This window comes from Harpegnathos saltator, unplaced genomic scaffold (assembly GCF_003227715.2).
Source record: "Harpegnathos saltator strain DR-91 unplaced genomic scaffold, Hsal_v8.6 scaffold376, whole genome shotgun sequence".
Classification (NCBI taxonomy): domain Eukaryota; kingdom Metazoa; phylum Arthropoda; class Insecta; order Hymenoptera; family Formicidae; genus Harpegnathos; species Harpegnathos saltator.
Window position 1 is genome coordinate 384472 of NW_020230179.1, and position 13642 is coordinate 398113.

The following is a 13642-nucleotide window of genomic DNA, read 5'->3' on the forward strand; positions in this document are numbered from 1 at the left end:
GAGAGAAAGAGAGAGAGAGAGAGAGAGAAAACGGAAGGAGAATAATGAAAGGAGAAAATCAAAAAGGGAAAAAGATGCTCAGAGAAGAGGCAAAATAGGGAAAAAAAGAACCGAGCGATAATGACAATAATAATGTAAAGTGATTTGTACCACAAATAACGTCACTATGCGTATCGATAAATATAGTTTCCCTTCTGATAGAGTTAACTAAGAGAATTACTTTTTTAAATAATTCGAGGTACGTTATTGCTGAGTAATATCGGCTATATGTTACTAGCTATAGATTAATAAATAAATAATGGCAATATTATACGTCCATGAGTAACCATAATTATATATATACATATATATATACATATATATATATATATATATATATATATATACTATATAATGAACGAGATATGTATAACCACAGAATATGTACGTGTGTATTCTATAGTTACACGTATCTTTGTCACATCAATAATTTGTAATATTACATTTGTGGTACGAATCACGACACATAGCCATTGTGTATGAGTGTGTACGCGTCACATACAAAATACTATAAAATTTAAATTATTTTATATTTTTGTTACGCCTCTCTGTGATATAATAAGGGCACATTCACCCCACCCTGTATATGTATGTGCGTTAATCTTCGTATCTCGTTGATTAAAGTGAAACCTTTTGAAGGATCAACCTTGCCAAGCCTTCTCTATTGTATTTCGAAATGCACTCGAGCGTACCTCCATTAACGGTGACGTTAATGGGAAATCCAACATTGTTACAAGATATTGCGCAATGCGATCTTCACAGTCGAGCAAGGTCGATGTTAACTCTATCGTCGAAATTTAATAAAACGCGCACACGAGTATGGTGAATAATTTGAATAATGTATAATATACGGTAAATTACAGATTACACTTTATTATTCATTATTTCAAGCAATATGTAATATATTTTCGTTTAGATATAAAAATAGTTGGATCTTTTGATGTTTTAATTAATGTCTGTAAAGTACAGCTTTTAAGTGGTCGGGTACGTTCAAGTTCGTGTTCGTGAGAGATATAATATACATATATCGTTACACATACGATACCTTGTACCATATTATACTAATCGTATGAATAACTTTAACCGCATTGAATTGTGGAAAATAATCTAATTTATCGATGAATGACGGACGCGCTAATTGTGCAGTGGATACTCGCATGCTGTACAATGTCTGTCTGATACAGGGTGTATCTAAAATAGTGGAGAATTTGATGGCATTTCCCTTGCTTGATTTGGAGACCATTTCCTCTTCGTCAAAGTGTCGAGATGTTAAGTTGTTAATAACTAGATGTAGTAGTAATATCGTTATTAGTGAGTAAAGGAACTTTCTCGATTAAGAACACATTCCTTAAAACAAATTGGCTAATCCGCTTTTTTACAGTTTACTGCACAGGAAGATTGTGCAGATAAACGAAAAATTGATCTCTCTCTTAATTCCAAGTGGACTATATTTTAAGTTCGTTCTTATTGTTCTTTGAAAGTTAATTTTTAATGTACAGTTATTTAATGTCAAAAGTTGAAGCAAAACGAGATGATGTACCACTGGACATTTGCTGAGGGCAAATGGATTCCAAATTTGCCGAAAACCATGCCCGTGCAAACCTTGGCTCACTATTTTAGAAAATAATTTTCCATCCTGTATATGTATACATATATACCATATACGTTATATATGCCTGGACGTTACGATTAGAGTTACTTGTACGATTTTCAAACTTGTACAAACACTAAGCATCATACATGCTTTAACATTATAACTTGGATCACTTGTATGATTTTCAACCTTATACATGTATACATGTACGCACAAGGTAGGAAATCCTAGTAAATAAATGTTAAGGCATATATTATGTCCCATGGTATAAGATTGTAAACGTATATAACTCTCGTAAATAATAGCGCATACTTGACTCTTGGTGTATATAGACGCGAAAGAGAGAAAAATTGTGTGTGTGAGAAAGAGAAAAGAAAAGAGAGAAAGTCACATACTATTAATTATACACGATCATTGTTAATCATGTGGTTGCGGTTCTATTTACACAGTTCGTTTAAAGTGAATAAATAAAAAAAAAATATATTTCAATATTAACCAATGATGCCTTGCGTTTGATTACCTCATTTTATACTTTCTGAAATTTTATTTAAGGGGAGAGAGTAATATATGTCAGCCTTGCGATAATTAAGAAAGATGCATCGCTAGAGATATGAAGAATAAATTAATTATGCTTAAAAATAAGTATTTATATTTTACATAAGTTCGCACATAGAGTATCCTAATTGTATTTGATTTAGCCTTGTCCGGATGTATAAAGGTTTAAGAAGTATACAAAAACCTGACGTGTTGGTGTTACATCATGGCCGTAGTTATCCCGATTACGGTACAAGACAATCATTTGCGTGTATTTACATGGCAGCATTAAGTTATTCACTAGACACGGGAGTTTCCTCTAAGAATAGATTGGGATAAAATCTCAACGCTTCTATTGAATCATCTCTGCAAGCTTTGCCGTGTTTCTCTGTGACTAATAATCTCTCGCGTGCTAATATTACTGACATCCCTTCCGATTGCGCGAGATCCTCCGCCGTCATTGATCCTTTCTCTTTCAACTGCAATTATATAAAAAATAATCATGTTATATTCTGTGATATATGCAATACTCAATACTTACTAATTCCATTATACGATCAACAACAGCATTATCATCGTGAGAAAGAACTTGAAGAACCATAACACCACTATCGAAGGTTCTTAGTACAATTGGTAAACCTAGAAACGCCAGGTGTCTACTGGCATGCAATAAATCTTCAGGAGACAAAAGTTCTAAGCCCCTTGCTCTATTTACACGACAGTAAACGTCTGTAAGTGTCATCATGCCACCTACTTCCTAAAATTGGGCACAATATTTTCGTATGCTCTTTATGTTTACAGAACATTCAATCTACAAACCTTTATTGGTTCTTCCAAAATGTGTGCAAGTTGCTTGGCTAATTGTTTAAAGTACTCATTACTGCTCTTGTACGCATCTCTTGTTACTGGATCATCGATACCTAGGCTCATCAAATAAGCCTTAAATCTGATAGTTTCATCCTCTGTTATGTCTCCTTGCCTCGCCTGTAATGATCTTGCATTATGAATGTCAACCTTACGAAGCTATCATTGAAAATCACCCTTATTTTAGCCGAGATTGTCTTTGAGATGGCCACCATATCTTTAGCCATATCCATAAGTTTTGTGAGGTCTTGAAATGCCAATGAAATACTTTCATCAGTTTCTTTTTGCTTCTCTTGTAGACTTCTTTCAATGCCTATGATTCCCGTTCGTGTTTTTATCTGCGGTAACAGTCCTGAATTTGTTTGATTATCATGGACATTCATGTTGGACATTAAATTAGTAGGAGGAACAAATTCCCACATTCGTCTCATAATTGTATCAGACAATTGTGTTATAAAATTTGAATCCAAGCCTTCTTTAAAGGATAATTTGACATAATTATGCAAATTCTTGTCTGTTGGGCCTGGCATTTTATCTAAAAATATATAAACATTCTTAGCTTGATGTTAAATCAAGTAATTTATTCAATCTACTGGTTTAACTATAAGTCTTACCAATAGCAGGCTCAGAGAGATGTAACACAATCTTTTTACTGCGCCCAAAGGAAAAGGGCCCAAAATTTTCTTCCTCGAAAAAAATAATGTATCTAAGTGGCAATGACAGGCAAGTATTACCTCGTGGTATGTCACCAGGTCTACCCCAAAGTATCCTGTGACTAGATAGAATTAGTTCTCCGCCTTCAAAGTTAGTCTGTTAACAATTATATTAATATTAATATCTGCATGTCTAGAGCAATAATAATCATGTCATTTTACACATAATATTACAATCTTCTGAAAGAATTATGTACCTTTGTATCACCATCATACAGACGTACAGCCATGTCACGTCTCACAAAAGTCTCATGCGGCTGCAGCCGAGAATCAGCGTATTCGAATCTATTCATCGTTAAAACTTCCCGTGAACTATTCTATTGTTCTATCCCTTCGTGATGACCTGGAGCCCCTGCTCCTTCAGTCTGTCGAGATGAACTTATCGAGAATTGTCAAAACGAAGAACCATATTGCCTCGTGAACTGTACGTCTTGATTTATTTACGCCCGTTTCTACCAACTGTGATTAAATTTAACCGGTTGATTACTCTATCGGAATTGACCAATCGCATTTGCCAATATTGGTTAACGACAGACACGATTGGTTAATTCCGTTGGAATGAACAGCTGGTTAAGTCAACCACGGTCGGTAGAAACGGGCATTAGTTTCTCTTTTACCAAACTCCTGTTAAACTAACCGTTTTGTGTTTGTTTCTATTAACCTCAGTTAATCTAACCATTGGCTAGTTATTCCAACGTAATCCACCAATCGCATCTGTCGTTGATCAGTATTGACAAGTGCGATTGGTCAATTTCGATGGATTAACCAGCCGGTTAAATTAACCACAGTTGGTAAAAACAGGCATCAGTAACTTGGGATGCGTATCTATTCGCAGAGAGTAACCTGAGAGCGGCCAATATTTTCTGCGACACCGACTTTCCGCACTGGAAAAGGACGCCATCTGCATCCATTTTGAGAGGGGAACTACGATAGTACATCCACTTTCAGGTCTCGGTGGTAAAATCTGCATATGGTGGAAGTCCATGTTACATCCACTTTCAGGCGGTTTATGTCCGTGCTGCAATGACAGTTGCCATCTCTATGCCAGACTATGCCCGGTGGTCTAAAAAGAGCGGGGGAGAGGGGGGGAGGAGCAGAAAAAATAAAAGTACGTATTAAATGTTAAATCTTCGAATATTTATTGCCGTATCAAAGTCTCTTCTATAATAAACAATTTGACATGTATGGAGACGCATGATGTATCGTTGTCCGCGTCCCGTTCACTTCGTCTTGTTTTTTAATTCAGCATCCCGTCCGCTCCGGACATTCGCTCGTGGCACTGACAGTGGCCGTCGGTGAGCATTCGATCCGCTCGGAGGAGCACGTGTTATTCACGTAATTAACGTAACGAGACTCCGATTATAAATATCCCGCGAGTCGACGAAATATTTGAACTTTTAAAAAAAGCATCAAAGAAAATCACGTTAATGTTGTCATGGGTAAAATCTCACCCCGGTATATATTTTCTTATTTTCGAAATAAAAAAAGCCAAACGAATGCAATTAAATGTTATTTATCATCATTGAATATTAAATGAAAAGTAGAAGAGTTATTGTCGGCAGCGGATAATCTCCCTGTATAAAATGTCGAACTGAAACATATTAAAAAGTATTGACATTTTGAATACGTCTGAATTCTGCTTTCTGATCCGAAGAAAGGGAAAATAAAAAGTATTAGTTCCCATTAAATTTCACCGCGCTAAATGCGAGATGGCAATAGTGAATGCTTCGCATTAACAAGGATTCAATTCGTTTCAAATATGCCTTGTATTCAATCGCAATCGATAATTTTTAAATGCGAACTTTCGTATTGAAAAATATTCACTTCTTCTCCTAATCGTTTTCGGATTCAGAGGCATACAAGATTTTCACGTTCTATTCCCCGTCGCATTAAAAAGTATTCACTCGCGATCCAATCTGAGAGCAGAATTCACGACAAAATCTCGTGAATGCGAAACAATACTTTTAAATACGACATTTTATACAGGACTAATATTTAATAAGAGCGCGACTAAATTCGCATAGGATGAAATTCCATTCTTTAACGCTACCATGACCTTTAATTATTCTCTGAAAACGGCGTCACAACAATTTACACTCAGTACAATTAGTTGCTAACACATTTTCTAATCGTACACATTCCTCCTTAATTAACATAAAGCTAACAAATGTCCGATGCTTCGACAGAGTAATTTTCTTTATTTTCAGTAATCAATAAATAGAGTGCATCAATGTCGCGTACAGTTGAAAGGCCTCCTCGCATTCCCCTCGTCGTTCCGAAACCTTCGAGAAAACAAGAGACGCTCAAAGGCAAGTCTCTCTTGCTTCAACCGCCGCCGAGGCAATGTTTACATCGCGCCGATTGTGTTGATCGGCTCGCGAGCGACGACACTTTTTGCCCTTCGTATTATAATACTCGCGCATCTCATATATTCGACCTCATTCCATCAGCAGCAGCCGTGCGCGACGCTCTCGTCACTTCCGTCTCGTGTAATTAAAAGAAATATATCTCGTCGGTCCTCGAGATACTCAATCGGCATCGCGTCGGCATCTCATTCATTAACTGCACGGTCGAATCGCGAGTATCAGCATTAGAAGCGTGAGCGAGTGAAATCCGAAGGACTTCAGCAGTCGAAAAGCAGAATGCCGGCAGCGATACGTCACGTTTCCAGGTATGTGGAATCATTTATTACGCGGGAGGTCTCCGATAACGAGAGCGTACGTTTGACGAATTTTCCGGGAATAAGAAGTCGGAATTTCGCGCTCGGCATTCACAATCCGTCATCATCCGACTAGTAATCATCACTTTATGAATTTGCAATTACTCTCGTCAATCTCTGTCTGTCTATCTATTTATTGCGTTGTTGTATACAAAAGATATTGATCCAGACAGAGACCAATATTCTAGACCAATATTCTACACAAGACCAATATTGATCTTGTGTAGAATATTCAACGTCATATCGCTTCTTAGACTGCGACCTTTTTTGTTTTCGGTCAGCGCTTCTTTCAAGTTTGTTTACTCTTGTTACGGGATCTGAATTTAAATGTCCATCCGTAAAAGAATATTTTCGAGCGCACATAACTGTTGTCTCCGCTTCTTATTGTCATTTTCTTTCGTCAGCTCTTTCAAGAGCTCCTATCTAGACATTCAATGTCAATAAAGAAAAAAAATCGTAGCGAATATTCTCCACTCATCCCGACCAACCATTTTTTCTCTACCGCAGCTTACCAACCATGAACGCTAAATTTTTGTTCCAGACGTTGCGGGAAGCAAGTCCGGCGGACACGGATGCCGCACCGGAGGATCCGGTTCGGGCAGAGCAGGGTCGGCCGGAAAGTAAAGTTTACAAGTTTCCTACACATCTGTGTTCAACTCTTTACGATCTTTGCCTTTGTAACTTGTTCCTCATCAGCTCTCTTGAAAACTTCAAGTCCCATTTAAATTTTTAATGTTGGAACAAAAATATAAAGATAAAAATTCCGTATCAAAATATATCCGTATTTTCGATTGGTCCCGATCAAAGATATTCTCTCTCTACCGCAGGTTTTCAACCGGGAAAATTATTTTTCTGTTTCAGTTGTTGCGGAAAGCAACAGCAATCCGGTGGACGCGGATGCCGCATCGGAGGATCCGGTTCGGGCGAAGCAGAGTCGGCTTGAAGGTAAGTTTACAAGTTTACTATAGTCCTCTGTTTGACCCTTGGCGATCTAGAGTTGGGATATAATTTCCGGCTCGACTTGAATTACGATCGCAGAGGGTAAACTACTCTTTTACTCGCCCGCACTCGTTGGTCAAATCTGATGAGCAAATGTGAATTTTTTGTTACAGAGTTGAAGCGGAATGTGGCCGGCTCTGACTGCAAGTCGTTTCGGTGAGTCAAAATGAAAAGAGAAACAAAATTCTGCATGACGGATGTGGGACTAAAAAATATCGTTCGAGTCAATGCGAATTGCAAATAGATACTTGCATGTGTGTATTTGTGACGTTGAATAAAATACATTGCTCGAAACAATCAGGGGATTACTTGATCGATAGCCTGCATCACATACAAGATTTAAAATACTGAATGATTCTCTTTGATGTTCAGTCATCTGAATATTCATATGTACAAACGCGACACCGACATCAGCTGCTTTATTTTTATTTTTCAAGCGGGCCGCAGAATTACTTAACGATTTAATTATTTGACAATATTCAATTGTCCATATAAAATATATTCAAAACGTCCAACGGATTTTGACGGTGCTTCAAAAGCACCGTCAAAATCCATTGGACGAGTCAATAAATTTTCACACGGTTCTTACTCCTCGCCGATCGAGTTTATAGAGTCCATTTCGCAGCGCGCAAAAAGTTTCCACCGATGGCAAGTAAAGCGTTCGTTAATTGATGTAAATATCGCCGTTCTAATATCGCGTGTCGACGGCGTCGCGGAAGTGTGATGAAAGTGTAGCGATCACCGTGGGACGAGTTGCAAGATGGATGTTGCGCGACATGGAGAGCGGCAGCGGACATGGGCGAACATTGGTGGATCTGGTTGGATGCAACAGGACATAATCAATATCATCATTGGTGAGTGTCTAACTCAAAGCTCGCAGAAAGAACTTTTATTATTACTTTATTATTACTTTTATTATTATATTACTTTTATTACATTGTGCATGACGCAAATTTGCATTGACTCTTGTAACGAAAAATATATTCTATGAATCACTGTCCTATATTATTGCCATATATTGTTGCCACATATTGTTGCCATATATTGTTGCCATATATTGTTGCTATATATTGTTGCCGTATATTATTACCATATATTAATCCCATATATTGCCATGTATTCTCGCCATATATTATGGCCACTTGAAATCGCGCGAGCAAGAAAACTGAATTTATCGGTAATCGCAAAGGCGCGGCAGACGTCACAAATGGATGTTAGTAGCCGGTCTCAGGATTGACCGATAATAATACTGTTGCTGCAATTTAACTTTAAACAACAGCGGCCTCAGATCGCAAGAAACTTTTAATCGCGGACTAACCTTTCGAACGAAATGTTCCCGAGAAGTGCTCTTGAGATAAATGGAAATTATAAGCGAACCTCATCGATAGCATATTTAATCTTCGATATCACATAAAGGTCTCAACATACAGGAACGCTCTTTTGCAATATAGCTCTATATCAACCATACTTTGACCATAAAGCTCGACAATCAATTCACAGTAGAAATGGAGATATTAATATCACAAGTTAAACATTTTAACTCACTATATCTCCTAAACGGTACAAGATACAGGAACGCGCTCTTGCCACAATGTAGTCCTATAACAACCCTAATCTTACCATAAATTTCCACTCTCAATTCCCAGTAGAAGCGGAGACATCAAAGGTACAAGTTGAAAAACTTTAACCTTCGATATCTCCTAAACGGCTAGAGATACAGGCCTGTTTCTTGCACCAAAATGTCCTCTAAAAACACTACATTTCACCATTAATTACGACTGTCAACTCCCAGTAGAAGCGGAGATATCAACGGAGAAAGGTTGGAAAACATTAATCTTCGATATCTCCTAAACGGTTAGAGATACAGGCCTGGTTCTGGTACCAAAATAAAGTCCTCGCAAAGCCCTACATTTTCGACTACATGGACGACTCTCTACTCCCAGTAGAAGCGGAGATATCGACGGAGGAAGGCTGGATATCGACGGAGAAAGGCTGGAAAATTTAACCTTCGATATCTCCTAAACGGTTAGAGATACAGGCCTGGCTCTGGTACCAAAATAAAGTCCTCTCAAAGCCCTACATTTTCGACTACAATAACGACTCTCTACTCGGAGTACAAGCGGAGATATCAACGGAGAAAGGTTGGAAGACTTTAAACTTCGATATCTCCTAAACGGTTAGAGATACAGGCCTGGCTCTGGTACAAAAATAAAGTCCTCACAAAGCCCTATATTTTCGACTACATGGACGACTCTCTACTCCCAGTAGAAGCGGAGATATCGACGGAGGAAGGCTGGATATCGACGGAGAAAGGCTGGAAAATTTTAACCTTCGATATCTCCTAAACGGTTAGAGATATAGGCCTGGCACTGGTACCAAAATAAAGTCCTCTCAAAGCCCTACATTTTCGACAACAATGACGACTCTCTACTCGCAGTAGAAGCGGAGATATCAACGGAGAAAGGTTGGAAAACTTTAACCTTCGGTATCTCCTAAACGGTTAGAGATACAGGCTTCGGACAGGTACCAAATTAAAGCCCTTTCAAAACCCTACATTTTGGACTACATGGACGACTCTCTACTCCCAGTAGAAGCGGAGATATCGACGGATGAAGACTGGATATCGACGGAAAAAGGTTGGAAAACTTTAACCTTCGATATCTCCTAAACGGTTAGAGATACAGGCTTCGGACAGGTACCAAATTAAAGCCCTTTCAAAACCCTACATTTTGCACTACATGGACGACTCTCTACTCCCAGTAGAAGCGGAGATATCGACGGAGAAAGGTTGGAAAACTTTAACCTTCGATATCTCCTAAACGGTTAGAGATACAGGCTTCGGACAGGTACCAAATTAAAGCCCTTTCAAAACCCTACATTTTGCACTACATGGACGACACTCTACTCCCAGTAGAAGTGGAGATATCGACGGGTGAAGACTGGATATCGACGGAGAAAGGTTGGAAAACTTTAACCTTCGATATCTCCTAAACGGTTAGAGATACAGGCTTCGGACAGGTACCAAATTAAAGACCTTTCAAAACCCTACATTTTGGACTACATGGACGACTCTCTACTCCCAGTAGAAGCGGAGATATCGACGGAGAAAGGTTGGAAAACTTTAACCTTCGATATCTCCTAAACGGTTAGAGATACAGGCTTCGGACAGGTACCAAATTAAAGCCCTTTCAAAACCCTACATTTTGGACTACATGGACGACCCTCTACTCCCAGTAGAAGCGGAGATATCGACGGATGAAGGATGGATATCGACGGAGAAAGGTTGGAAAACTTTAACCTTCGATATCTCCTAAACGGTTAGAGATACAGGCTTCGGACAGGTACCAAATTAAAGCCCTTTCAAAACCCTACATTTTGCACTACATGGACGACTCTCTACTCCCAGTAGAAGCGGAGATATCGACGGAGAAAGGTTGGAAAACTTTAACCTTCGATATCTCCTAAACGGTTAGAGATACAGGTTTCGGACAGGTACCAAATTAAAGCCCTTTCAAAACCCTACATTTTGGACTACATGGACGACTCTCTACTCCCAGTAGAAGCGGAGATATCGACGGATGAAGACTGGATATCGACGGAGAAAGGTAGGAAAACTTTAACCTTCGATATCTCCTAAACGGTTAGAGATACAGGCTTCGGACAGGTACCAAATTAAAGCCCTTTCAAAACCCTACATTTTGCACTACATGGACGACTCTCTACTCCCAGTAGAAGCGGAGTTATCGACGGAGAAAGGTTGGAAAACTTTAACCTTCGATATCTCCTAAACGGTTAGAGATACAGGCTTCGGACAGATACCAAATTAAAGCCCTTTCAAAACCCTACATTTTGGACTACATGGACGACTCTCTACTCCCAGTAGAAGCGGAGATATCGACGGATGAAGACTGGATATCGACGGAGAAAGGTTGGAAAACTTTAACCTTCGCTATCTCCTAAACGGTTAGAGATACAGGCTTCGGACAGGTGCCAAATTGAAGCCCTTTCAAAGCCCTACATTTTGCACTACATGGACGACTCTCTACTCCCAGTAGAAGCGGAGATATCGACGGAGAAAGGTTGGAAAACTTTAACCTTCGATATCTCCTAAACGGTTAGAGATACAGGCTTCGGACAGGTACCAAATTAAAGCCCTTTCAAAACCCTACATTTTGCACTATATGGACTACTCTCTACTCCCAGTAGAAGCGGAGATATCGACGGATGAAGACTGGATATCGACGGAGAAAGGTTGGAAAACTTTAACCTTCGATATCTCCTAAACGGTTAGAGATACAGGCTTCGGACAGGTACCAAATTAAAGCCCTTTCAAAACCCTACATTTTGGACTACATGGACGACCCTCTACTCCCAGTAGAAGCGGAGATATCGACGGATGAAGGATGGATATCGACGGAGAAAGGTTGGAAAACTTTAACCTTCGATATCTCCTAAACGGTTAGAGATACAGGCTTCGGACAGGTACCAAATTAAAGCCCTTTCAAAACCCTACATTTTGCACTACATGGACGACTCTCTACTCCCAGTAGAAGCGGAGATATCGACGGATGAAGACTGGATATCGACGGAGAAAGGTTGGAAAACTTTAACCTTCGATATCTCCTAAACGGTTAGAGATACAGGCTTCGGACAGGTACCAAATTAAAGCCCTTTCAAAACCCTACATTTTGGACTACATGGACGACTCTCTACTCCCAGTAGAAGCGGAGATATCGACGGATGAAGACTGGATATCGACGGAGAAAGGTAGGAAAACTTTAACCTTCGATATCTCCTAAACGGTTAGAGATACAGGCTTCGGACAGGTACCAAATTAAAGCCCTTTCAAAACCCTACATTTTGGACTACATGGACGACTCTCTACTCCCAGTAGAAGCGGAGATATCGACGGAGAAAGGTTGGAAAACTTTAACCTTCGATATCTCCTAAGCGGTTAGAGATACAGGCTTCGGACAGGTACCAAATTAAAGCCCTTTCAAAACCCTACATTTTGGACTACATGGACGACTCTCTACTCCCAGTAGAAGCGGAGATATCGACGGAAGAAGACTGGATATCGACGGAGAAAGGTTGGAAAACTTTAACCTTCGATATCTCCTAAACGGTTAGAGATACAGGCTTCGGACAGGTACCAAATTAAAGCCCTTTCAAAACCCTACATTTTGGACTACATGGACGACTCTCTACTCCCAGTAGAAGCGGAGATATCGACGGAGGAAGGTTGGAAAACTTTAACCTTCGATATCTCCTAAACGGTTAGAGATACAGGCTTCGGACAGGTACCAAATTAAGCCTTTCAAAACCCTACATTTTGCACTACATGGCGACACTCTACTCCCAGTAGAAGCGAGATATCGACGGTTGAACTGGATATCGAGGAGAAAGGTTGGAAAACTTTACCTTCGATATCTCCTAACGGTTAGAGATACAGGCTTCGGACAGGTGCCAAATTCAAGCCCTTTGAAAGCCCTACATTTTGCACTACATGGACGACTCTCTACTCCCAGTAGAAGCGGAGATATCGACGGAGAAATGTTGGAAAAACTTTAACCTTCGATATCTCCTAAACGGTTAGAGATACAGGCTTCGGACAGGTACCAAATTAAAGCCCTTTCAAAACCCTACATTTTGGACTACATGGACGACTTCTACTCCCAGTAGAAGCGGAGATATCGACGGATGAAGCTGGATATCGACGGAGAAAGGTTGGAAAACTTTAACCTTCGATATCTCCTAAACGGTTAGAGATACAGGCTTCGGACAGGTACCAAATTAAAGCCCTTTCAAAACCCTACATTTTGCTACATGGACGACCCTCTACTCCCAGTAGAAGCGGAGATATCGACGGATGAAGGATGGATATCGACGGAGAAATGTTGGAAAACTTTAACCTTCGATATCTCCTAAACGGTTAGAGATACAGGCTTCGGACAGGTACCAAATTAAAGCCCTTTCAAAACCCCTACATTTTGGACTACATGGACGACTCTCTACTCCCAGTAGAAGCGGAGATATCGACGGATGAAGACTGGATATCGACGGAGAAAGGTTGGAAAACTTTAACCTTCGATATCTCCTAAACGTTAGAGATACAGGTTCGGACAGGTACCAAATTAAAGCCTTTCACAACCCTCACATTTTTGGACTACATGGGACGGA

General features: G+C 39.7%; 1 protein-coding gene across 1 annotated transcript; it reads right to left on the reverse strand.

The window, feature by feature from the left end:
- Nucleotides 1–887: 887 nt before the first annotated feature.
- Vps36 (vacuolar protein sorting 36) lies at nt 888–4334 on the reverse strand. The gene is made up of 6 exons (XM_011155963.3): nt 3942–4334; nt 3646–3841; nt 3208–3566; nt 2987–3151; nt 2709–2924; nt 888–2646 (listed from the first exon to the last, which is right to left on the reverse strand). Exons 1-6 carry the CDS (start codon nt 4035–4037, stop codon nt 2461–2463), a joined length of 1218 nt encoding a protein of 405 aa, XP_011154265.1. The 5' UTR covers nt 4038–4334; the 3' UTR covers nt 888–2460.
- Between the last annotated feature and the right edge of the window lie 9308 nt (nt 4335–13642).

Bases quoted from the DNA above. Each gene is read 5' to 3' on its own strand.
- Vps36 (XM_011155963.3), bottom strand. From the start codon at position 4,037: ATGAATAGATTCGAATACGCTGATTCTCGGCTGCAGCCGCATGAGACT. The intron at 3,152-3,207 runs GTGATTTTCAAT...AGATCATTACAG, and splicing joins CAATCTCGGCTAAAATAAGG to GCGAGGCAAGGAGACATAAC. The intron at 2,925-2,986 runs GTTTGTAGATTG...GCCCAATTTTAG, and splicing joins TTTTGGAAGAACCAATAAAG to GAAGTAGGTGGCATGATGAC.